General features: G+C 42.6%; 1 protein-coding gene across 1 annotated transcript in view; it reads left to right on the forward strand.

Moving 5' to 3' along the window:
- The window catches only part of GTF2F2 (general transcription factor IIF subunit 2), a 195,387-nt gene that overhangs the window by 149,901 nt on the left and 17,804 nt on the right, over positions 1-27,682 (forward strand). The window contains exon 7 of the mRNA XM_075563048.1: positions 10,257-10,400. Coding sequence (XP_075419163.1) covers positions 10,257-10,400 — 144 coding nt within the window. The remainder of the gene's footprint in view (positions 1-10,256; positions 10,401-27,682) is intronic.

Consider the following 27,682-nt stretch of genomic DNA (forward strand, 5'->3'; position numbering starts at 1 on the left):
TGGTGTAGCCTTTACAAAAAGGACAACACCCCCCCCCCCAATGTACCACAATGTTAACTGCCCAAGTAAACACCAACACGTGATGCATAAACACTGTGGTGGTTTTGTCATTTAATACAACAATACACACAGCAGCTACATACAGCAACATGGGTGAATGTCACACACTTAATCTGGACACCAAACACGACTGTTTTTCTTTAAAAGATCTTTTTTTTTTTTAAGATCATTTTATTGGGGCCTCTTAAGAGTTTTTATAGGAATCCATACATCAATTTTATCAAGCATATTTGTACATAGGTTGCCATCATCATTTTTTAAACATTTACTTTCTATTTAAAAAAGCTCCTCTTTTTTTCAAACACGACTTTTTGTATTATTTAGTTAGGTCAAAAACGAAACAGGCTAGACGAAGCCTTGCTGTGAGGATACGGGATTTTGTTGGGTGGGGCCTAAGAGTGGCCCTTCACTAGAGGGCAGCACACAGGGTTCAGAGCGCGGATGGTGCTTGGGGAGCTGTGTGCTGCATACACCCGCTGAACTGTGTTCCCGTAGACAGCTCGGGGAGCTGTGCATTCGGATGAGATGAGTGTGTGGGTTTTCTACCTGCATTAGAAGTACAGGCAGTACCTCTTTACAGAGCTTGATATTTGTTTCTGTGGTATATTAACTGCGTGTAATTGCATAAATTCCCGGCTCTGTCAGTAGCTCTTCAGTCCACCAATCACTAAGTAAATAAAAGATGTGTCTTGTATTCAGTGACCAATCTGGCTACTTCTTTCAGAGTCTGTTGGTGATTACCCAGCATACATCTGTAATTCAGCAAAATGTGTAGTTGTGTGGTCTTGTCTCTTGGTGACACAACCACGTGACATTTTACAAAAATGGTTACTTAAAGAGGGAACTGGCCTACAAAGATGAAAGTGCAGCCAGCCGCAGACAGGGCTATTTATGCTCCCGGCCTGGAGCTGAGCTCACCCACCTAGGGGCTCAGCTTTCAACCAAGCTGTGCACTCTGCTGGAAGATGATCGAGGACACTACTTAGAACAACGCACCATTTGAGAGCAAAAGGGCAGCATTTGCTCCAAGACAAAGACCCAAGGGCCAGAAAGAAGGAGGAATAGAAATAGGAAACAGGGTAAGGAATATTACGTTGAAGGGATTGTAACCAGTGACATGAAAGTCCACAATGCCACCACTTCAGAAACTAGCCTGCAGCCCTAGGACCCTGCTTTTGTTGTTGTTATTGTTGTTACTGTTGTCATGGGGTCATTAGGAACTTAATGAGAGCAAACTTTTTGGCATGAATGGAGAACATGTTTGTGACCTAAAAAGGTATAGATGTTTTAGAGGAAGTGAGCTTGGCAAAAATCTGCACAATAAAGGAACTCTCAAAAGATACTTCACAACATTGAAAGCAGGAAGGATAAAAGGTTGGAAGCTAATCCAAACTGTGAGTAGTCAGTTGGCCTAGCATAGAAAAAGTGTTCACTCTTTATCATAAAGTATATGATGAGAAGAAGGCAACTACTGTTGAAATGACTTATTGGAATTATCACAGTCATGTGTTGTCTGATTGTAGTGAGCAGTCACGTCCTGTTGGAATTGCAAGAGAAGGAAGCTTAGCCCTCTCAGTATCCTGCAACAGTTACTAAGATTGGTCTCCTCTCAGTAACTTGTTAATATATTGAACTGTCATACCTGCATGATGCATAAGATACATAGCTCTCTAGAACCAAATAGATGAAAACCTTACCTTTAAGAAGCTGCCACTTCATTCAGTTATCTAGCTGTACCTGCTCAGATCCCCACTTTGGACTGTCGCCTAGCCACATTCATAGAAGTGAACATACATTTCTAAACTGTTACCACTTTTCCTAAATCCCACACGGTTCACCCATGTGATAGTGCTTCAAGACGGAGACAGACCTTTCCTCAGTCCGATCCACAATAGCTGGTCTCTGCCTACTTTATCTTGGTGATACTGACAGCAGATTTAAAATACAGAGAAGTTTCACAATTCCTACTTTCAGGTGTTGTTTGTTTGTTTTTCCTTTTAAACCCCTAAAATAAGCTCAGAGATCTTGTATTTGAATGTGTGTGAGCTTAAAGCTCTAACACGTTGCCTTTTAAAGACTACCTTTAACAGAAAGTGCTGTTTCCATCGTGGACTGCACTTCACCCCATGAATGAGTCATCATAGCTATCACTCGCCCTCCTTTGGAAAGTAGCTTCTTTACCTGAAACAACGATGTATTTATTTATTCTTCCAACTAGTGAAAACAGACATTGTGAAATAATGGGGTGGGTGTACAAGAGGACACCTTGGGCTGAGGGAGGAGAGAGTGGAATGCATACTGATCTGTCTTTATTTCGTGAGAATATAGGTAAGAAAGCCCGTGCCACTTCAGCAAACTTGTATCTTCAGTGAATCATGTTCAGCTGTCGCTGTGAAAGGTTCCCAGTCTTTCCTTCTCAGCTATTGATGTTCATAGCCCTGTGAATTACAGGCTATCATAGCTGGTCTTAACTAACTTAATCTCAGAAAATGAGCTTAAATGTCTTTAAAAGGTTCCTGCAAAGACACTGTAGCTCAAGATGACACTACTCAGGCAAACAGATGTTAAAGTGAGAAAACTGGCACTTTTGCTGCTGCTAAAATGACCAGTGATGATGCCACCAGAGCTGACAAGAAGTTGGCCTGTCCAAAATAAAGTGACCAAGATCATCTCCAATATGGCTTCCCAACCCTATCTTAGTGAAGGCTCTGTCAATATCGCTCAGGTAAACAGAAACAACTCGAGCTGCTTTACAGAAAGATTTAGCAAAGATGGAAAGGCTGGGGTTGCAGAAGAGAGGAAGGGGTTACCCATAGATCAGGATGCTACTGCTTCCAGAAGTGTTCCCCAAGAAAGGCTGGAGGTAGGGGGACACTTCTCCCTCCCACTACCATTCTCCCTTGGGCAGAATCCTACTGGCAAAGGAGCCTTGGAGATGTAGCTTGAACCCTCTAGTCCAACCGTTCTCGACCTGTGGGTCGTGACCCCTTTAGAGGGTGAACGACCCTTTCACAGAGGTCACCCAATTCATAACAGCACAATGACAGTGATGAAGTAGCAACGAAAATAATTGTATGGTTGGGGTCCCCACCACATGAGGAGCTGCATGAGAGGGTCCCGACCTGAGGAAGGTGGAGAAGCACTGCCCTGGTCATTGCTGCCTCCAAGACATGGAGCTGATGATGACCTTTTGGAAATAACAGACCTGGTGGTCCTGGACCGTTCTGTGTCCTACCCTAAGTTATACTTTCTATTTCCAGTATGACTCTGTCACAAGTTGCAGTATATGTAAAAGCTAACCAGCCAGATCATGAAGACAATGGCTGCATATTAAGAGCAAGACAAGTATTTTATAATTTTGATAAGCTGCATCTAAAGTTGCTTTTGAAATCATTTCATTTCATCCCCATAAAAGTGTTAGTTTTGTATATTCTTCTTAGTGGCCACATATATTAAGCATGTCTCTTTGCAACTTGAAAATAGACATGCATGTAGCTCATACTCCACTGCAATACATGTGTATAGCCAGTGTTTAGAATCAGCGATAGAAACATGCCAGTCCAGCTCCCTCTGCCTCGTATTGCAGGTCAGGATGCCTCTGTGTATTCTGGTTGACTTTTGTGCATACAGTCAGCAAGCAGTGTAAATTTCACAGCCTTCTTTTATCTATATGAGGGAGTATCCAAAAATAAAACAAAAACAAACTGGAATTGTGCTGTTAAGTGGAGCTTTCCTAGTCTACATTTTTTTCCGCTAGGTGAGTGAGCATCAAGCAACTCACTCTGAGTTAGTACACCCAGTGGCATTGCCTGGAAAGCTTCCCTCTGGTCACAGTTAATTTTTTGTGTAAAAGCTGTTTCACTTGAACCGTGTTTTGTTTTTTGGGAGTTTTTGTCTACTTTATTATTTTTTAATCATTTTATTGGGGGCTCTTCCAACTCTTATAAAATTCCATACATCAATTAGAACCTTGTTTTTTGTGATGGCCTATTTAAGAGGACAGTGTGTGGCTGTGAAGTTTTGTTTCCCGCTCTGGAAAAATGCTGCAGAAACTGTTGTGATGTTGAACACAGCTTACAAGGAAAGGACAGTGCTATAGAAAAAACTCGAGTGTATGAGTGGTTTTCTCCTTTCAAAAGAGGTGAAATGTCGATTGATGACAAATCTCATTCTGGACGTCCGTCAACTTCCCAAACAGATAAAAATGTCAATTTGTATGTAGTACATTTGGAGTTTGTTCCACCAGGTAAAACTGTTCATCAAGCTTTCTATTTAGAGGTTCCGAAAAGATTGCATAACAGTGTGTGACATAGAAAAAGGTCCAATTTGTGGCAGATGAGGGGTTGGTTTGGCCACCACGACAATGCACCTGATCACACAGCCATCTATCTCAGTGTGCCAGTTTGGGGGCAACACACACACACACACACAAACAGCTTGCCTCTCTTACCTCACATATCTGATTCCACCTGAACTCACTCTGTGCAACTTGTTTTTGATTCCATGCATGAGAGGGACATGAAAAGACAGCAGTTTGACAGCTTTAGAAGAGGTGAAGAAAAAACGAGGTGGGGTGCTGTCAGCCAGCCAAACAGATGAGTTTGAAAAATGTTTCCCAAAATGAAATTGCAGATTTGACAAATGACTTAAGTGTAATAGAGAGTACTTTGAAGGTGATAATGTTTTGTTAAAAAAAAACAATTAAATACATGGCTTGAGGGGGCTGGAATTCCAGTTTCTTGGGGGTACACCATCATATTCTACAATCTCTTGTGGTCTTCTCAGAAGGAATCCCTTTACTCAAAAGGAATTGTGTCCTCTGCAGATTAGATAGTGGTTCTCAACCCCGCTGTACACTGTCGTCTTCTGGGGATCAGTTATAAGGGAACAATACCTCTAGGGGTGATGGTTTAATGTAAGGTCAACTATCTTAATTTTATTTACACTCCCTACGTATTCTAGTACAGCCACCGATCCAACTAGGTAAGAACATCTTAATCCTGTACACCAGCTCCTCTTCCCGGGATGTCGCGTGGAGGGTGGTGCCCTGGAGGAGACAAGACACCTCTTTCCACCAAACCAAGGGCTTTGAAACAAAACCAGGATCTCTGTTATCCTTTCCTCTCCTGGGTTTGAAAGAAAAATCACCCTCTCTCCCCCTTTTTTCTCACTGTTTCTGACAAGAGCTCTTAAAAAGCTGTGGAGCACTAGAAAAGCCAAACTAGAACATTAATTGTGAGAGTGGGAAAAAACGATGTTGAAGTATGTGTATAAATTCTGATGTTTGCTGACTAAATTAGATACCCACTCAACTATGTCATATAGACACCATAAGAAATAACAATACTTTCTCACGGTATTTTATTGTGTTAACATGCTACATGCTTTGTCCATTTGAATTTGCACACCCGTTACTGGCCAACTCTAAAAATTTAATTTTCTCCCAAGAGATAATGACATAGTAGTCAGAAATAGAAACACCAGAGGAGATTGGCAATAACTTTATAAGGATTTAAAATGCAAAACCATGGTATTCAAATCTCTTGCTCACTTCAGAAGGTAAAATAAAAGCCTTCACAAAGACTGGCTTGACAAAGCAATCAAAGTATTTCTGCCAGCAGTGATCTAGGAACTTGCAGACATGTGTATTGCAACACTGTAATAGGTGGTGGGTGGCATGTAGAACGGTAGTCGGTGATACGCGCTTCAGCGACGGCGTGAGACGTCTCGTCTCTTCACCACATTCACTATGGCTTTTCAACAGTCGCTTGCATTTCATTCCGGGGTCGTTTATTATCTGTTGTGAAAGTAAAATCCATTTGTGTGATGGATTTTTTAATTGTCAAAAATTGTGAATGGGGACTAAATTTGAAGTGCTACCTGAATTGATGTTCTATTTCTGTGTGGTTGGTCTGGTTAGACCTGTGGGCAGTGGAACAGATTTTTAAAAACCATTCTCCTAGTCAGTTCTAACCCTTGGCGACCTGACAGGACGGAGAAGAACTGCTGCCCTCGGGGTTCCCAGAGCTACCACTCTTCCTGGGGGCCCTCGCCGAGTGGCTGCTGGTTGCAAACTGCTAAACCGGGGGTTAGCAACCAAACACCCAACCCACTATACCACCAGGATCCTGGGGGCAGGTGTAAAATTGGTCACTCAAATTCACATTGTAGTCAAGCTGTTACCACACTAATTAATAGCTGCTTTGAGTAATATTTTTTTAATACTTGTGTGCCACTGAGAAAAAAGCTGCCCAGAGGGGAGAGAGATCAAAAGAGAGGAAATAAAGTTATCTCAAAAGTACTCTTCTCTTAAACAGCATTCGAATTTTATTTGTAATATTTTTGTCACAATAAGTACAATGTAAGATTAGGATTCTCACAGTTTCCAGACAATCTTCCCTATAAAATATCCAATTAAAATAGACCCTAAAGACATTAAAGAGATGCTTTGCTTTCCTTCTTAGATAAATGTTGGGTTAAATTTCTAGTACTCTAAAGAATAGTATTTTTGTCATTGTAGCTCTGTAAATTTTCAGATAATAACTTTAAACATTTTTATTCACTAGTAAAGAGAATGATTACACTGCCCTCCAGGAATAGTCTCCCCCCTCCCCCCCCTCTTTATTTAAAGGCAAGCGTCCATGATAGGCCTTCTGGCCTCAAAGATACTCATTCTTTAAAGGAAGGGAAGGGAAAAAAAGATGCTCATACTTTGTATCGTCTTTTTTGAAGACCAGCGGCTGTGGCTGTATGAAATTCCACCTCCCCCTTAGGCCTGGGGGACCCCTCCGTGGTCCCATCCTTCCTGTATTTTCTAAACCCTGAGTTAAATGTCTGAATCCTTCACTTACCTGACTAAACGGGCTCATCATCTCCCCACATCTTAGGTTCAGACTTTTCCCTGCCTCTTCAGCAGGCTTCCTATCTGGACTGCCCAACATAATCCAAGGACTTTTCAAGATGCAAACAAACTTAGAACGTTTGATGTGTCTTAGGGCTACTTGCCTATTTTCCACAATAGAGCAAGTAGAGACGACACAGGGGCCCCCACTATCAGCAGACTAACGTATGGAAGGCAGGGGGCTTGGTGCGGTCTACATACTCTATTGAGGGATGAATGTAATAGGCATGGAGGCTTAGGTCCCGTTCTCGATGAGGTCCCAATGATTAGATCTGGAATCTTTGATCACTCCTTTAGCACTTGTTGGATCTGTGAGAGAAAGGGGCTCGTCCCTGGGGATAATACAGGTCCTGTGCTGGGTCCCCTCCCAGGCCTTGCATGGTTTGTTTCTGTATCAGAATTTAAGCATAGGCAGAGAGTCCGTGAGTTCTGTAAGTCACTCTAGTAAATTATCAAACCCATTGGCAGCAGTGAGAATCCGCTGAGAGGCTAATTTTTGCCTATTTGGCAGCAGCAGTGAGAATCCGCTGAGAGGCTAATTTTTGCCTATTTGGCAGGAGCTAGAAGCAATACTACTGCTGGATACCCCACTCTGGTTAGAGTCAGAAAGAGAGAGCGCACACACAATGGTGATGTGGGAGAGTGAAGATAGGAGTTAGCATCACATTCTGGAAAGTTAGCTTTATGTCAGCAATTATTCATAGACTGTCTACCTTTCAGTTCTGTCTTTATTTTGACCCTAGAGAAAGGAAATTCTTTCTTGGATGGAAAGGAAGTTCTTTCTTAGCTATCCGCAGCCTCCTTCCTCACTGCATGAGTCTGTGCTTCTCCCTTGTTCTGTAAAGGCGTGTGTGTGTGCATGTGTGTGCGTGCGTGTGCCCGTGCGTGCGTGCGTGCGTGTGTGTGTTTTCTATCTTCCCTACATTGGAAAGGCTTAGATTTCCTCTGCCATGTAGGTTTCCCAACCTACTACTCTCTTCACTCTTGCTTCTGGCTCGTCTGGTCCTCTTCTCTTGACTCAATTCTCTGTGCCTCCCCGTAGTTCTCTTTCCTTTTCTACCTGTCCAGAGCACCTTAAGATCGGCTAGATTTCATTCCTCTGAAACAATGCCAGTCTGTATACTGGCAGCATTCTTAGCCTGACAGTCTTGTCTTCGATAGTTCAGTGGTCTGCTATTACACTTAATGTTCAAACCCCTCGATGTGCATTTTACTGTCTGTACCCTCAGAAAGGATGCTTTTGTGGTATTCACGTCATATTCACGTCATTAATAGAGGCTCTAGCCCATGTTGTTGTTAGGTGCCATCGAGTTGGCACAGACTCATAACCACCTGTGTACAACAGAACAACACCAACACTGCCTGGCCCTGCACCATCCTCACACTGGAACCCATTGTTGCAGCCGCTGTGGCAGCCCATCTGGTAAGGGCCTTGCTCTTTTTTGCTGCCCTCTACCAAGCATGATGTCCTCCTTCTCCAGAACTAGTCTCTCCTGACAACATGTCCAGCGTACATGAGATAAGTCTTAACGACCTTGCTTCTCAGGACAGATTTTTTTGTTCTTTTGGCACTCCATAGTGCTTTCAGTCTTCTTCACCTGAGCACTGTAATTCAAACACATCGGTCTCCCTTACTCAGTACCCAACGTTCACATATATGTAAGGGATTGAAAATATCTCTCTAGCACATGTTGCTTAATCTGCTGAAGATGTGAAATAACGTTAAGCTCCCAAGGGGTACAGATCAAAACAGTGATGGTGATTATGTTGTCTCTCACCTTCTCTGGCTCCTAGTTCTATTTCATTGAGCATCTGCTCAGTGTTGTTAAAAATTACCTTGTATTAGTAATTTGGAAGTCCTGTTTATTCCAGGAGGCTTTAGAGAGTTCATCATTGTATTTAGTTCCATTTTCTGTGAACTTCGTGAATTCCCCTCATGTATTAGGAGGAGCCCTGGTGGTGCAGTGCTTAAGTGCTTGACTGTACTTTGAACCCACAAGATCCCTGGAAGAAAAACTGGTAATCTGCTCCCTTGAGGGTCACAGCCTAGCCAGCTCCTAGTCTGTCATACCAGGTTTCTGTGAGCTGGAATCAACTTGACACAAACACCAACGGCTTTGTGGACTGCATCTTATTTTTAGTTTTAACAATGGAAAATTACGGGGTTTTCTTTTCTTTCTTTTTGATAACAAACATTTTTATTGTTAAAATCTGAAGAATAAGAACTAGAAGAGGTTGGGCTTCTACACTAATGTAGTGAGCTGTGCTTCGCAGGCAAGAGTTACTGGAACTGTTCTGGTGGAGACACCAAGAGCATGTGTGCTCGGCAGCTTCCATCCCACCTGCCCAGTTGGCAGCTGCAGTTTATAGGTGTGTTTCCTTAACACATTCCTGATGTTTTCATGAGAATAAAGTCTTTCTGAAAATAAGTTAATCAACTGAGGTGAATAAGTAGACATTTCATATTTTCAATACAAAGGTAAATTTTCACCAATGGAAAGTGCCAGCTTGGTGACACTAGGAGAGAATTTACACATCCTCTTAGTGCCACTGCTTCCCACACAAGTGCACACAGAGGCACCCACGCTGCCAGGTGCCCATGGCACATGTCCCCCAGTGTCCAGGTTATGCACACACGATGGAGATTTTAGAAAAAGGGTTTGTACCAGAGTCTAGAGTGTATGTTTCACCTTCTCTGTTTTCACACTTACTTCCTCTTATAATTGAAGGAACAAGTTCAAGGAGACACCCCACACACACACACACACACACACACCACAGAGTTACGGTGAGAAAAGGCTTATTGCTGCCCCTGTTTTCGCCTTTTAACCAGTGTGACCTGGACTTTTCACGCCCTAGGGAGCCTGTCCTGATTGACTTGTCCTGAAGCCTAAACCCTGTCATAGGCCCCCAAGTTTTGAACGCTACATCTGTCATAAGCTATGTTCCTATAATTGATTCATTGAAGCCCCCTGCAGATTAGAGCTTTTGATCAAAAGTAGCTAACCAGTCGCTAAACTGAATTGCTAACATTTTGGCAGAGACGGATGTGGGGGGCAGGGGGAGTGGACGGGTCATTACAATATGCTTGAAGAAGCACTGAAAGTGGTTTGCAGCTCAGCCTTATGGTCCTCTTGGAGTCTGGGGGCCCTTGAAGCTCCCAGTTTCTGCACCTCCCTATTCTTTAACTGCGGCTCAGGGGTTTACATCTCACCATTTACCTGGACCTGAAAACGACCGCTGTTTCCAAGTAAGCATGCTAATGCCTTTGTTTCTTTGGCTTTTCTGCGCATAGATTGAGTATGAAAGGAAAAAGAAAGAAGATGGAAAGCGAGCTCGGGCAGATAAACAGTACGTTCTGGACATGCTGTTTTCCGCCTTCGAGAAGCATCAGTATTATAATCTGAAGGACTTGGTGGACATCACAAAGCAGCCTGTGGTATGTATATGTTTAAAATGACCCTTTACATATGTCCTGCTTCACCAACAGTCAGAACTAAAGACACGTGTGCATATAAGGAAGTTAGCATTCACCAGGGTAATGTTAAATTATGTTTCAACCCTCGGGAAAGGTTGTATTTTGTTTCATTTTTAATCCTTTTACTGAGGGTTCATACAACTCTTAGCACAATCCATACATATATTCATTGTGTCGAGCACATTTGTACATTTGTTGCCATCATCATTCTCAGAACATTTTCTTTCTACTTGAGCCCTTGGGATCAGTGCCTCATTATTTATCCTCCCTCCCCCACCCTTCCTCCTTCATGAACCCTTGATAATTTATAAATTATGTCTCCCTTCACCCACTTTTCTGTTGTCCATCCCCCTGCAAGGGTTTTTTTGTTTGTTTGGGGTTTTTTTTGTCAATCATTGTGATCAGCTCCCCTTTTCTCCCCTGACCTTCCAGAAAGGGATATTTTTATGCAGCCGGTTTCTGTAACATCAGCTGTTTAATTTTATTTATTAATTTACTTTTGAAGACTAACTTTTTTCCCCAATAGAACTGATTTATTAGAATGAAACATTGGTTTTTAAAAATAGGGTAAGAAAATCCCGCTTGAAGAACTTTTGTAAGGAAAGTGCCAGAATTCATTGAAATTAGTAAAGGAAAAAAAAAGAAATTAGTAAAGGAAAGGCAATTTGTAGCAACCTAAATTAGAAGATAACATTTTAGAATAAGACTGTGAGGTTATGATGAAAGAGAAGTATGCTGAAAAGTTCTGTTGTGTATTATGCTGTACAGATCTTTTTAAAAATTTAATCATTTTACTGGGGGCTTGTACAACTCTTATCACAATCCATACATACTTCCATTGTGTCAAGCACATTTGTACATAATGTTGCCATCATCATTCTCAAAACGTTTTCTTTATACTTGAGCCCTTGGTGTCAGCTCCTCATTTTTCCAACTCATTCCCCTTCCCTCCTCCCTCGTGAACCCTTGATAATTTATAAATTGTTATTATTTTGTCATGTCTTACACTGTCCAATGAAGAGACTAAGTGTTTAATAATTTGTTATTAATAAATAATATTATTGGGGCCTCTTATAGCTCTTAGAATAATCCATACATCAATTGTATCAAACACATATGTACATATGTTGGCATCATTGTTTTCAAAAACCTTTCTTTCTGTTTAAGCCCTTGGTATCAGCTCCTCTGTTTTCCCTCACTCTCCTACCCTTGTGGACCCCGGATAAATGATTATTATTTTCATATCCTGCACTGTCTGCATAACATCAACTATTTTAGACTGTGCATTTTTCCCATTTATCTTTATCACACCCAATATATTTTTTAAGTTATCATATTTAATTGTAACTGTTCCCTTTGGAAATTTTTAAAGAATTAAATGGTAACCCTTTCATTTTCCCCATTCCTTATCAGCTTCTCCACTTTGGCTGTATACACAAACTGTTCGTTCTAGCTGCTCGGTTTATTTTGAATACATAGCAAGGTAACCAGTTTCTTTTAAAAAACACAACGAAGATATTTCAACATAACCAGATAATCTATTTATTGAAGGGTGTGACACATTTTTTCTGATTTATACAAAGCTTTAGGAAATGATCGGTGACTCGTCAGTGTTGGTTGTAGCTTCTCACTTGTGCGGAGATCTTTGTACAATTAGCACATCAACATTTCCCCTTTTTTAATAAAGAAATTAATTTGAAATTCAAAACGTCGTTTTTAAGTGGAGAAAGTAACATGCTTGGGCTGTAGTATCCTCAGTGTGTCCTAATGATGTCCTCCCTTCAGCATCAAAGCCTGAGAAACAACAATCCAAGGTAGATTAGACGCTTTAAAAGAGAATCATTCATTAGCTAAGCTGTGTTTCTTCTGTTTTTTTAATGAAGTTTACCTTCATGTACGTACACAACACAGAGACATGGTGATATTCATTATTCCAGCAACGCTGAAAGCACACAGAATGCTCTCATGGAATAGCTCAAAAACATTAAAATATAAGAAAATAAACATTTATCAAGAGCCATCCAGATAATACTAAGAAAATCTCCCCTTATATGGGATGGCATTGTTTTTATCAGTCATTCATTTTGCATCAAATAAAATGAATTTCTCCTTTTTCTCTGGACCGTATGAAGAGGTGACATCACAACGGCAGGAAGTCTTATTATGAATCTGCCATATGCAGAGGGCACATCCTTGCTGGCTGAAGTGAAGGGAACGTGAAACACTTTTTCTTTCCATTCTTTTTACTGGGGGCTCACACAACTTTTTTTTTTAATAAATCATTTTATTGGGGCTCATACAACTCTTATCACAATCCATACATACATCAATTGAGTAAAGCACCCTTATACATTCATTGCCCTCGTCATTCTCAAAATTCGCCTTCCACTTGGGTTCCTGGAATCAGCTCGGTTTCCTTTTTTTCCCTCTCCCTCCCCACTGCCCCTCCCCCATGAACCCTTAATAGTTTAAAAATTATTATTTTATCTTATCTTACACTGCCCGGAGTCTCCCCTCACCCACCTTCCCATTGCCCATCCCCCAGAGAGGAGGTTACACATAGATCCCTGAGATCAGTTCCCCCTTTCTTCACCCCCTTCCCTCCCAGTGTCGCCACTCATTGCTGGTCCTGAGGGGTCTGTCCGTCCTAGATTCCCTGTGTTTCCAGATCCCTGTTGCACCGCTGTGCTTCCTCTGGTCTAACCAGGTCCGCAAGGCAGAATTGGGATCATGATAATTGGGGGAGGGGGGGAGGGGTGAGGAAGCGTTCAAGAACTAGAGGAAGGTTTTGAGTTTCATCGTTGCTACACTGAACCCCGAGTGACCCATCTCCTCCCCAATACCCCTCTGCAAGGGATGTCCAGCTGTCTACAGATGGGCATTGGGTCCCCATCACGCACTCCCCTCATTCACGGTGATGTGATTTTTTTTTCCCCCTGCCTTTGTTGTTTGAAACCTGGTCCCCTCTGCCATTCATGATCACACATGTTGGTGTGCTGCTTCCATGTGGGCTTTGTTGCTTCTGGACTAGATGGCCGTTTGTTTACTTTCGCGCCTTTAAGTCCCCGGACGCGATGTCTCTCAATAGCTGGGCACCATCAGCCTTCTTCACCAGACTTACTTAAGCACACATTCGTCTTCAGCGTTTATGTGAGGCAGGTGATCACACAATGATAGGTTTTGTTCCTTGGTGTCTGCTACCTGGTCCGTTCAACACCTTGTATTCACTTAGGCCATGTGCTTCTTATCTGTGGGCTTTGTTGCTTCCGAGCTAGATGGCCACTTGTTTGCCTTCAAGCCTTTAAGACTCCAAACGCTATATCTTTTTGATAGGCGGGCACCATCAGCTTTCTTCACCATGTTTGCTTATACACACGTCTGTCTTCAATGATCATGTCGGGAAGGTGGGTGTCATGGAATGACCGTTTAGCTGGGCGAGGTGCTATTGTATTGAAGAAGCCACACAGCTCTTATCACAATCCACATATCCATCCATTGTGTCAAGCATATTTGTACATTTGTTGCCATCATGATTTTCAAAACATTTTCTTTCTACTTGAGCTCCTCATTTTACCCCTCCCTCACGGACCCTTGATAATTTATAAATTATTATTATTTCATATCTTACACTGGCCAATGTCTTCCTTCACCCACGTTTCTGTTGTCTATCCCCAAGGGAGGGGGTTATATGTAGATCATTGTGATCAGTTCCCTCTTTCTTCCCCCACCTTTCCCTTCATCCTCCTTGTATTGCTACTCTCATTTTTGGTCCTGAGGGGTTATTTGTCTGTCCTGTTTCCAGTTCTTATCTGTACCAGTGTACATCCTCTGGCCTAGCCAGATTTGTAAGGTAGAATTGGAATCGTGATAGTGGGGTGGAGAAAGCATTAAAGAACTAGAGGAAAGTTGTATGTTTCATCAGTGCTATCCTGCATCCTGACCGGCTCATCTCCTCCCTGAGACCCTTCTGTACGGAGATGTCCAATTGCCTATAGATAGGCTTTGGGTCGCCACTCCACATCCTCCTTCATTCACAGTGATATGATTTTTTTGTTCTTTGATGTCTGATACCTGATCTTATCGACACCTCATGATCACACAGGCTGGTGTGCTTCTTCCATATGAACTTTGTTGCTTCTCAGCTAGATGGCTGCTTCTTTACCGTCAAGCCTTTAAGACTCCAGTCACTATATCTTTTAATAACCAGGCACCATCAGCTTTCTTCACCACATTTGCTTATGCACCCACTTTGTCTTCAGAGATTGTTTCAGGAAGGTGAGCATTATGGAATGCCAGGTTACTGAACAAAGTGGTCTTGCATTGAGAGAGTATTTGAGTAGAGGCCCAATGTCCATCTCCTACCTTAATATTGAACCTGTAAATATATGTTCATAGATCTATTTCAAGTGGGAAGAGAAGGCTTTGGAAATGATGATGGCAGCACATGTGCAAATGTGCTTGATACACTGAATGAATTATGGATTGTGATAAGAGAGAGATGTAAGAACCCCCCAGTAAAAGTATTAAAATTTTTAGAAATAGATTTTTAAAGCTTCACCACTTGGCCAGTAGACAAAATGGTTGAAGTTGTCAAGCATTTCATTTTACTTGGCTCCACAATCGATGCTGATGAGACAGCAGCCAAGAAATCATATGACAATGGGAAAGTCTGCCACAGAAGACCTCTTTAAAGTCTTAAAGAGGGGAAAGGTCACCTTGAAGACTGAGGTCACACCTGACCCAACCCATGGTATTTTCAGTCCCCTCAAATGCATGTGTAACCTCGGCATTAAATGAGGGCAACGTGCATTTGTATAATAGTGTCAGGGAAGAATATTGGCTATACTATGGACTGCCAGAAGTTTGGGGGAAACTACGGCCAATGTGTTCCTTAGAAGTGAAGATGGTGGAACTTCATCTCACCTACTTTGGACATGTCACCGAGAGGGACCAGTGCCTAGAGAAGGCCATCTTGCTTGGTAAAATAGAAGGCTAGTGAAAAAGAGGAGGCGCTTCAATAAGATGGATTATTCAGTGGGCTCAAACATAGGGAAGATTATGAGACTGGACTGGTACTGTTGTACTTGGAGTTAAAAAAAACCAAAACAAGTTCTGCTAATTTTGGTTCTGCAGATAATTTTTATGTGATGAGACTAGGTTGTACCTCTTGTAATAGAGCTGCTTCACTTTCAGCAGGTGGACTTTCATTCCACTAACCTCCTGAATCTGTGTAAAACGATAGGTTTGAGGGGAGCAGACCCATAGCTTTCATTAGTTTCATAGTGGATCTGGGACCTAAAAGATATTAAGAGCTACCGAGCGAAAACTAAATTGGTGTCTTCTATGGGCTAGCTTCTTGTTTTTATTTTATTATTTGTACAGGCAAAATTGCTCAAGAAGCCCACAATTCTTAAAGGCATGGTTAGTTTTTATCCCTAAATGTTCCTGTACTCCACATCACAAAAATAGTCGGAACTTAGTGAATATTCACTGACGTCGATTGCCAAAGGGAGACGAGGGCTGCGTCCCGTGCCCTTGCGTAACAAGTGCGCCTCTTGCTATTAGCAGGGCTGCTGTCGTCTGAGTTCCCCTCTGCTGTCCGACACTGAGAATGTCATCTCGGGGTAAATCTGAATTGGTCTCTTGGTTTCCATTTCCTTCCTTTCTATCGTCATTCTGTTAAGACTTTCACGTCCACAAGGATTCGTATCGATTAGAGAAACTGTCCGGGGTCCATTCCCTTTCTCGCATTCAGCCCGCCTGTGACTTACTTCAGGAGTCAGCAAGAACAGTCATGCTTGGTATCCACTGAAAGGGGGTTATGTAGTGTATCTGTCGGCTTGTTGCCCTTCTCTTCATGAAATATCTGTAGAAGAAGCCCATGACGTCTCCCTTGGCACTCATTGTTCTTTTAGCCTTGAAAGTGTTATGCCTAGTTTTCATGATTTTTTACATTCAGAAACATACACAGAATTTCCTTAGGAAATACAAACCATAGGAACTTTACCTAACTGTTCCTTTGGATGCACCAAGCTGCTAATACCACTTTGAGCCCCTCCAAGCCTATCCCCTAACACAACACCCACATAACCAGTGTTTGTTCCACCATACTTTTCTGCTAACAGTGACACTGAAAACCAGCTCTGATTAGAACTGACCCCCTTCATTTCCTGGTGCCTCATACCAAATTTCAGGTCAAGATTGGGGGAAATTGATAACATATTGATCTCTTCAAAATTACTGCTTCCCAGTGATGTCAATCCAGTGGGCCCGTTTTCTAATGGAAAATATACCTTTGAGAAATCTGTGTGTTTTATGAAAGGTTCAAATCAGCAGAAGAAACTGGACAAAAATAAATGCATGGCTTTGGTTTCGAAGCAGCTTAGTGCTGAACTCTAAGTGCAACCAGTAGGCTTATTTGCATCAAGTAGACTTCTATTGAGCAAAACCATTATCCTGGTTCTAGTGTCAGCAATCAGGTGATGGTACCCTAGTCTTCAGTTTGTTTTCAGACAGGACTAAATACAGGTTTGGGGGAAAGTACGTTAAGCAAAATATGGAGTCGGTAAAGTACTAGAAGATACACTTTGGCAAGGCTAAAATGGCTCAAGGATTGGAGAAAGTAAGTTATTTCCTCTTTCAGAAAAGGAAGGTAGATTAACAGGCATGTACTATGATAGATATGTTAGTTGGATGGGACCCTTTCAGTCACGTGGACTCAGTGCAAACTTTAAAATAGAATGTATCAGCACCTAAGCAGATAATAACAGAAAGATGTTCACTCGTGTCTTATTGACTATGCGGTAGCATTTGGTTGTGGCTCATAGAACAGCCTTAACTAGAGTGGGAGTGCCAGAACACTTTGTTGTGCTCGGGGGAAACTTGTACATGGAGCAAGATGCAGTTGTATGAACAGACAAGGGGATACTGCATGGTTCAAAATCAGGAAAGGCATCCATCAGGGTTGTGTCCTCTCACCACATTTATTTAATCTGTATGCCAAACAAACACTCAGAGAAGCTGACTTACATGAAGAAGAATGTGGCGTCAGGATTGGAGGAAGGCTTACTAACAACTTGTGATCTGCAGATGACACAACCTTGCTTGCTGAAAATGAGGAGCACTTGAAACACTTGCTGGTTAAGAGCAAGGACCTGCAGCCTTAGCGGTGAATTATAACTCAGTGTCTAGAAGACCAGAACCCTGATAAACGGCGTCAGTAGGCAACATCATGCTAAATGGAGACAAGCTGGAAGTTGTCAAGGATCCATAATCAATGCTTATTGCAGCAGCCGTTTGGAAACCAAATGACACATAACGTGGGGTACATCTGTGTACAAAACGTCTTTAAAATGTTGAAAAGCAAGGTTACTTTGAAGACTAAGTGCGCCTGACCCAAACCATGGTATTTACAGTTACGTCACAGGCGTGAGATAGTCGGGCGTTGAATAAGGAAGACTGGAGACTTGGGCGCATTTGAATGGTGGTGTAGTGAAGAATACTGCAAGCGCCATGGACTGCCCAAGGACAAACGAACCTTTCTTGGAAGAAGAACACCAGAGTGCTCCTTAGAAGCTTAGACATGTTGTCAGGAGAGATCAGGCCCTGGAGGAGGATCATGCTTGGTAAAGTAGAGAGGCAGTGAGAAAGAGGAAGACTTTGAACAAGATGCGTTGACATGACTGCAACAATGGGCTCAAATCTAAGGACAATTGTGAGGCTGGTGCAGGACTAGGCAGGGTTACCTACTGTTAGCTACTGGGTCTCTGTGGCTCAGTGTGCCTTCTTTACGAGCCCATCGACATATCAGGAAAATTCTGGAATTATCTAGCTTTAGAAACATGACAAGATCACATTATTAAAAGCATTTATCAAAACTATCTGGACATTTATTCTCATCTTTCTTGTGTATTATCTTTATTCTTAAGCATGTTCTTGGCATGTTTGGCTACCAGAACGTGTTCCTTAAAGGAACTCACAGCCAGCAACTCCTAAGGAAAAACACGGAAGATCGCAGTTGGCCTGGTAGAAGCTGTATGTCTTGAAACAACAGTATGGGACATACTGGCTGGCCAGGGTCCAGTGTTTATTCTCCTCTGTGAGAGGTCAGACAGAACTATGAGTGAGTTGTGCAGGCTGTATTGTCCTCTCTAAAAGCTTAGATGGTCCCTTAACATGCTAGCTGCCCCTTTCATAACACTCAACACACCGGTGCTGGGTTTTTGTTTAATGTCTGAATTTGCCTCTGAATGCTGCCCAGTATGGTAAATAAACTACAAACTCACTGCCATCAAATTGATCCCAACTTATAATCACCCTATGGAGTCTTTATGGGAGCAGACAGCCTCGTCTTTCTCCTGTGGAGCAGCTGGTGGTTTTGAACTACTGACTGTACACTTACCCAACATTGTCACCAGGACTCCTGTATGGTTGTCTACATTTAGGTTACTCCAAAGTAGGTTTTAAAATGTTTAATTTAGTTCCTCAGCTGTGCTAGCTGTACGCAGGTGTTGGCTGGTGTACGTGACTAGTGCTGGCTTAACCTCAGTGACCCAGAGAGTTCTATTGGACAGCATTGCCCCTGACTGGAACTCTCTTAAGAGACCAGGTACTCTATTTTGTTGTTCATTATTGATGCTAACTTTGAAGTCGTCTCTGGCACAGAATAAGCAGTCAATAAATATTTGGTGAATGAATAAATTGTGAATGCGGATGAGTTACAGGTTTGAAAACTACTTTTTTGTGTTTGTACCTAGTTCAGAAATTAAAACATGCTCTTGTAGGAAAGTTCTATTTCAGCTATTATTTTAAGATAGTAAGGCAATGTCGTACTTAAAGCAACCCCAGATGATGAGTCTTTTTTTTATCTTTTCATATCTTCCTTTTTTATTAGACAGACTTACTGTAGCAGTTTCTATCTTGTGCAAGTCCTTAATGCCATATCTCTCCCTCCCGTGAATCTTTTCTATGCTTGTCTTTGTTTAGGCTGTTTGCTTCCTGGCTTCCATTTCTAATTAAACCTTCCCAGAAGCAGCTCTTGTCAAGGTCATTGGACATAACCCCAATCCGTTTGAAGCGTTATTCCCACAACATGACCAAGCATACCAATTTCTGGCTCCTCCCCTCTCCCTGACTCTCGGAGTGTGCGCGGCTGGGCCCTCTCCCCAAGCCAGACCCCATGGCCTGGGCATCCTCAGTGTGGCTCCCTCCCAGATTAGGGCTCCAGACCCATGTGGCCAGAAGTCTTACGTTCTCCATGTAGAAGCCTAATAGAATGGAGCACTGTTTGATGTTGCTGTAATAAGAAACAGCAGCCATGGGGCTCGTCGAGGAAATGGCCGTGACACTCGAAGTACAGTACCTGGCACGGGTAGCCCTTAGTGCGTCACTTGTATGCCTGTTTCAGATTTCTCATGCTCAAATCACGACTCGTGATGTAAGCCTGCTCATCAGTGCTTCACCACGACTCTCCACTTCAGCAAGGTTTTCAGGCCAAAAACCTGTTTTCCTCTTCATTCTTCATGATACACACAAAAATGTACATATCTCTGACTCCGGATCTTAAAAATAGAAGGACTCTGAGATATTATCTAGTCCTCTTTCTAACTTACTGATGTAGAGAGGGTAGTTGACTGATGGGTTCACCTCTGGCTTCAGGTTAGGAATGTCCCCATCACATTCTCCAGTTGCTGCTGAGTCTTCCTTGTGGGTCAGCGTAGAGCTGTTTCAGATGCAGATCTCCAGCCCTTTCTTCCCAGGCACCATTTGCCCCACCCGGGACTCCCTGCCTGCCTGTCACCCCGGGATGCACAGCTCTGGACCTGCAAAGAAAAGACTGCTCTGGCTAGGGGAACCCCTTTGAGTGAGGGGAAAATAGCCAGTTTCTTTCTCAGGCAGACTGCTTCCTGATTTCTAGATTATTAAGAATCTTCTTAATCTTAACCAGATATATAGAAAATTGCATTTAAATTGTATTTGAGCACATTAAGTTCCAAAAATAAACATAGTTTGCTCTGTGTGTTTAATGCCTGAGGCTCACGCCAAGATTTGTGACACAGTAAGTGCTGCTGCAGAATGGTTTATTCTGACATACACTTTGCCCTTTTTAGTGGACCTCCTCCGTTTTTTCTTCTTAATCTGTGTCCTCATCTTCTGTTCACTTAATCCTTTTCAGTTCTTGCTTTACTCTCTCCTGTAACTAGGCATTTTCATTTTTAAATGATGCTATTAAAGCTCAGCAAAGAACTAATTTCCTGAGCAGGCATATTAATTAATGAGAGTCCTCGGGCCTTCCATTTTAGAAAATAATTATTTGCTAACGTAAGAAGTAGAGCTTTAATTAGAACTTTTAGAATCTAAAATGTTATGATAAATTAAATGATTGACTTTGTTGGATGTGAGAGAAATTACAACACATTAATGAAACCTCAATACTTGCTTCTGAATAGAAGGTCCTGGTAACTGACGAAGCTGTTACTTGTTGCTGTCAAGTCGCTTCTGGCTCCTTGTGGCCCCACGTGTGCAAAGTAGAACTCCATAGGGGTTTGCTTGTGTGTGTTTTAGTAATAATATTTTGTGTGTGCGAAGGTTCACACAGCAATTTAGGTTCACGTTCAACAATTTGTGCATGAAGTGTTCGGTGCTGTTGGCTGCGTCCTTCAATGATCTGCGAACATACTCTGCCTTGTCATTCTGGTAGGTCTGTGTCCATGAATCTTGTGTCCCTGCCTCCTTCAACTTCTCACCTTTGTTTTAAAGTAATGTTTGTTCACATATAGGTGATTTTTTTTCTAAAGAGCACAGTACTCATAGAGCAGCAATTATCAACTTGTGGGTCGCAGCCCCTTTGGGGGTCAAATGACCCTTTTACAGGGGTTGCCTGATTCATGACAGTAGCAAAATTACAGTTATGAAGTAGCAACGAAAATAAATTCATGGTTGGGCCATCACCACAACGTGAAGAACTGTATTAAAGGAAGGTTGAACCACTGTTTTAGAGGATCATCTTTATTTTGTGTGCCAGTCAGCTATTTAACTAAAAGGGAACCTCAGGGACAAGTTTGGGTTCAAGGTTTAAAAAAAAAAAAAAAGGACAGTAGTCTCAGAGAGCCCTCCATTTGCAGCAGGTTCAGTAAGGTTAGTGTGGTGGTTTGTTTTCTAGAACATTTTTCTCCTGTTCTGTCAGAGTCTGTCTGAACAACTGGTAATGGTACCAGGAACCATCTGGTTCTTCCAGCCTCTGTGCAGATGAGGCTGTGGTTCATGTAGACCGTTGACCTCATAGACGAGTTTCTTCTTGGAGTCTCTGGCTTCCTTGAACTCCTGACAAGTAGAGACAATAGTTATACCTTAGAGGGCTGCTCACGACCTTGTCAGACCGTAGGCACTACTTGCCATGGCTAGGATGAAAACGCAAACTGTGTGAGCTGTGTTCAACCAAGTGACAGCGTTGTCACACAAAACCATGATCTTGGGTCTTCAAACAACAACTAAGAAAGCCACCAATCCCATGAGGCCTGTGATTTTGTTTAAGAAATATCCATATCATGCCCCTGTGTGTTTTATTATAAATAATGTATACATACATCCCAGGGTAAGACAAAGAGTCAGCTGCCAGGGTTCCAGTTCATGCCTGCACAGGAGTAATCCAAAGAAAACATGCTCCGACATTTCCTTGGGATCACTAGATTGGCTGCAGACACGTTCTCTCAGCAATACACTTGTCTAAAGCTTGTTAGGGCACTTTCAGAAAAGGATCCAATCAAAAGTTACTTCTGAGGATCCACTAAGCCAGCTTAAATGTGAATCCAAGAGGTCAACTCAGAAGGTTGTGGTGGCTGGTTTGAGGGATCCCAAAGGGATCACCTGGATAGATTTTCTCAGCGAGCACGGAGCAATTATGAGGAGGTTTCAAGAAAATGGAAGACTGCATTGGTGAGGAAAAGGCCACGAAACTAGTACTAAGGAAACCTTCCATCCTGACAGTACACCTGTGGAGCTCTTGTCCCTCTGGGCCCGGGAGAATTTGCTGGAAAACCCTAGCCATCCACTTCACACCCTTGATCTTTCAGGCTTCTTTTTGTTCCCACAACCCTCAGAACACAATGTGAGGTCTTGACAATGCCAAAACGGCTTGCTGCCCCTCCCTCCGTCTCTTCACCACCACCCGCCCCGCCAGTCAAGCCCATTCTGACTTATGGTGACCGTAGAGGACAGGCGAGGACTTGTGTTCCTGGGGGTTTCTGAGACAGGAACTGTGCAGCAGCTGGTTTTGAACTGCTGACCTCATCGTTGGCTTCCCAACGCCTGACCTACTCTACTACCAAGGCTCGCTGTTTGGGGAAGAACCAGGTAGATGAAGTACTGCCTTGAGGGGTATGTAGCTCTACATGGAGGCCATGCTGACAAGTCATCGTTCTGTAATAGTTTTGTTTAATAAGGGTTTCCATGATTTTGTAGCAATACTTTTAACTTGCCCTTACACATATGCGCACACACACATGCGACTTTATTTTTACACAAGAAATTTACTCCTTCTACAACTTCTCCCTCCCCTGGGAGATGATTTTGTAAACATGCCAGGCTATTTTTTAAAACAGAATATGTAGTTGTTTTTAAATATCATAGTGGGACTTATAAAAATACATGGGAATGGGAGTGCCACAGTTGACAGATAAGAAATGTGTCTTGTTTTTGAAAAAGTGTGGAGCTCACATACATAGCCTACGTCCATACGTAGCCGTACAGTTCTCAGAGCTGGGACCTCTGGGTCACACCATCAGGCCTGTCTGCTGGAGCGCCTCTGGGTGGTTCTGACCACCCTCCTTTAGACTAGGACTTGGGCGTTTAACCCTTTGCATCACTCACGGCTTCATAGCTAATAGATCTACCACTGTTTATTATGTATCAGTAACATTTTCTCTTTTTTCCTAATCATTTTATTGGGGGCTCATACAATTCTTTATCACAATCCATACTTATACATCAGTTGTATAAAGCACATTTGTACATTCGTTGCCCTCATCATTCTCAAAACATTTGCTCTCCACGTAAGCCCCTGGCATCAGCTCCTCGTTTTACCCCTCCCTCCCTGCTACCCCCTCCCTCATGAGCCCTTGATAATTTATAAATTATTATTTTGTCATATCTTACACTGTCCAGCGTCTCCATTCACCCACTTTTCTGTTGTCTGTCTCCCAGGGAGGAGGTTATATGTAGATTCCCTATAATCTGTTCTCCCTTTCTACCCCACCTTCCCCGTTTCGCCACTCTCACCACTGGTCCTGAAGGGATCATCCGCCCTGGATTCCCTGTGTTTCCAGTTGCTACCTATACCAGTGTACATCCTCTGGTCTAGCCAAATTTGTAAGGTAGAATTGGGATCATGATATTGGGGCCGTGGGTGGGAGCATTTAGGAACTAGAGGAAAGTTGTATGTTTCATCATTGCTACACTGCATTCTGACTGGCTCATCTCCCCGAGACCCTTCTGTAAGGAGATGTCCAGTTGCCTACAAATGGGCTTTGGGTCCCCATTCCGCACTCCCCCTCATTCACAATGATATTTTTTTTTGTTGTTCTTTGATGCCTGATACCTCATCCCTTTGACACCTCATGATCACACAGGCTGATGTGCTTCTTCCATGTGGGCTTCGTTGCTTCTGAGCTAGATGGCTGCTTGTTTACCTTCAAGCCTTTAAGACCCCAGATGCTATATCTTTTGACAGCCAGGCAGCATCAGCTGTCTTCACCACATTTGCTTATGCACCCACTTTGTCTTCAGCTATTGTGTCAGGAAGGTGAGCATCATGGAATGCCAGTTTAGTAGAACCAAGTGTCCTTGCATTGAGAGAGTTCTTGAGTGGAGGCCCAATGTCCATCTGCTCTCTTAACACTAAACCTATAAATACATGCACATAGATCTATTGCCCATCATCATATAATTATATTTATATATGTACATGCCTGTATTTAGACCTCTATAAATGCCCTTTGCCTCCTAGTTCTTTCCTCTATTTCCTTTTTCTTACCTCTTGTCTCACTAGTATGCTTAGCCTTCGTTTGGGTTTTGGTAATTCCTCTAGGTTACATTGCCCTTTATCAAGCCCTACCAGGCTTCTTACACCCTCCTCGCCATCAGTTTTGGATCATTTGTTGTTCCTTTGTCCCTGGATTAACACCCACTTTCTTTTACCCACTCCCCTCCCTCACATGTTGCCCTTGGAACCGTTGGTCCCATTGTTTTGGACATTTGTGTAAAATTTTTCAAATAAATGTATGTACTTAATCTGGCGGGGAGGGGAGTGAAAGCCATTGCCTTTCCTATGACCCTGCACGTTATCTTTGGTTCTTGAAGAGAGGAAAAGTTGTTTCAGCCTGGCAACTGCCTTCTGAGTTCTTTAGTTAGCCCCTGGACATGCCATCCCTGGAGAAATTGTTTCAAGGAAATAAGAAAGGAAAAAAGCCTTTCCTAGCACTGGTCTCTGCATTAGACAAAAATCTGATTTGTGAATTGGGACTGGGGTGGGTGTGCCTGTGGGCAGAGGTTCTGGTGATGGCAGTGCTTCAGTGTGACCAGCCCATCCTTTCTTTCTAGACTGTCCCAGACAGTTATTTCAGGCCCGGACACTTTTTATTGGAAACTTTACTACCCCCAGGATGATCTGGTAATAAGCAGTCGCGTTCTTACTGTGTGGTTATGTGCGAGAGAGGTCTCCTGTTGCTGGAAAGGGGATGAGATAAAATCTTTTCCAGTTTAAAGTTTTTATTTTCTGTACAAGGTACGCTCTTTTAAAGTGCACGGGCCCTGGGGCTTCAGGGTGTTCTCTGAAGTTGTGTGGCCATCAGCCATCAATTTTAGGACACTTTCATCACTCTAAGATGAAATACTGTGTGCAGGTGTGATTCTGTGTCTGCCTCTTCCCCATCCCAGACAGTTACAAATCCCCCTCTGTCGCTAGAGCTGTCTTGTCTGGACATGTCACACAAATAGCATTATATAGCATTCACTCTTTGTGGCTGCCTAATGTTCTCGAGCTTCCACAGTATGATGGCGTGTGTGAGCACCTTGACTTTATTGCCATGTGGTCTTCTCTTGTATGGCTATACCATACGTCACTTACCCAGTTTTCAGTTGATATGCAATTTGGTGGTTTCTACTTTTTAGCTGTGGAAATAGTCGCTGTGAACATCTATGTATGATTTTTGGAAGAAACCTGTCTTCATTTCACTCTGCGAGTTGGTGGGCCATGGGCTGTCCCTGGCCAGCTCCTAGCCCAAAAGGGGCGGTGTGATTGCAGCAGCCACACCCAGGCAGGCTACTTCCCTAAGCAGTTACAGCCTTGGAACTCCTGTAAGGTTGCCAAGAATTGGAATTGACTCAACAGAACAAGTTTGGCTTTCTGATATGGTAGTGGGAACCATGGTGGCATAATGGGTTATATGTTGAGCTGCTAATCAAAAGGTCACCAGTTTGAAACCACCAGCAAGCTCCTTAAGAGAAAGATGAGAATCTCTACTCCCATAAAGAGTGACAGTCTTAGAAACCCACTGGGCGGTCCTGCCCTTTCTTCTAGGGTTGCTGTGAGTCAGAATTGACTCCATGGCAGTGAGAACGCCCACCGCAGACACAGCACTCAAAAGCTTGGCCATTCAAATTACCCACAGTGTTCCCATAGAGGCAAGGCCTGGTGATCTGCATCCATAAGATTATAGCACAGCCAGTAAAAACCTTATCAGTACAGCGATTGCTCTCTGTTTGCCTAGAACATAAGAGTACGGAGAGCTAAGACTCTAAAGAGGACTAGCACGTGCCAGTTGCCTCCATGAACAGCTCCTCCTTTTTCATAAGATCAGACCTGAATGCTGCCCAGCTGCCATTGTGGAATGTTCTGCTCAGAGGTCACACAGGAAAATCCTGATCTAGAAAGGGACTGTGGAACGGAATTTAAAATTCTCATAGAATCCAAAATTTGGAGCCATTGAGACTGAGTGACACTCCTCCACCACCACCACTCCAAAAAAAAAACAACCAAAACAGCTATGGGTAAATCTTTAAAACTATTCCCTGAAGTGGTCATAGTTTAAGTGTATGGGCATAGAATGTTTGCCTTGAACATTATGCTCTTTTAAAGAAATAGCTATGAGGAATCAACTTGACCCAGTAACTCCAATCGTTAGACAAGGAACTTTGAGCAATGAGTGTGTTAATGATGGTGAATAACTTGGAAACAGATTTTGAAAAAGGTGGCTTGATGTGTAGAATGAAAAGTCTTGCCAAATTATAATGTAAATATTGTTGAATTGGAATGTATTTTGTGTATATTTTCGCACACATACAAATCTAACCTTAAAACAAAAAAAGGCGTTCTACATGTGGTGTCCCGTGAACTGGAATCAAGTTGGTGGCAGTGGAAATGGCAACTATGTTCACCTACAGACAGACTGCCAATATCAACGATTTTTGTAAAACCTTGAGCAGATAGCAAAAACTTTTCTCCTCAATTGCCCTAAACTAGAACTATACACCCTCCACAGATATGTTACGGGTATTCGTTGGAGATGTTAGCTAATACTGGAAAATGTCTGTTGGTAAAACAGACACCTACGTATTCTCCCTAGCTTGCCATTTCACTTCCAAGTAGACGAGCGATAACTATTCCAATTGATGTCTTCTCATTTTTTGTAAATGTAAAACTAGACTTCAGATCACATAAGCTTGTAAATAGTTGTCAAGGCTCTAAATGCAGGGATTCGTGTTGAAGTTTCAATGGGAGTCTTAATGTTTTCATCTTTGTATTTAAATGTTCCAGAATTAATGGTGAACTTTTTCCATTCTATCCCAGGCTTATCATTTTTCCTAGTATTCCCAAACCTTTATTGTGTCTAGTAAGCAATGAATATATTTAAAAGCATGACCAAAAAGAAAAAGTACTTAAAACTTTGATCCCAAAGGAAGTATAATATGATTATCTAAAAAGTTCAAAACACATGAACCATTTGCCAGTGTCAGACAGATGATGGGTTCCTGAAGCGAGGTAGCTTGTCCTTGTTAGGTGCTGTTGAGTCACTCTGACTCAGCAAAATGTAACGCTGCCTGATGCTACGCCGTCCTAACAGTCATTACTTACGTGTGAGCCCATTGTGGTGGCCACTGTCTTAGTCCATTCATTGCAGGTCTTCCTCTTTGTCGGTGAGCACGGTACCTTTCTCTTGTGACTGGTCTCTACCTTCCGTGAGGTAAAG

Source organism: Tenrec ecaudatus, chromosome 11, assembly GCF_050624435.1.
Source record: "Tenrec ecaudatus isolate mTenEca1 chromosome 11, mTenEca1.hap1, whole genome shotgun sequence".
Taxonomy (NCBI): Eukaryota; Metazoa; Chordata; class Mammalia; order Afrosoricida; family Tenrecidae; genus Tenrec; species Tenrec ecaudatus.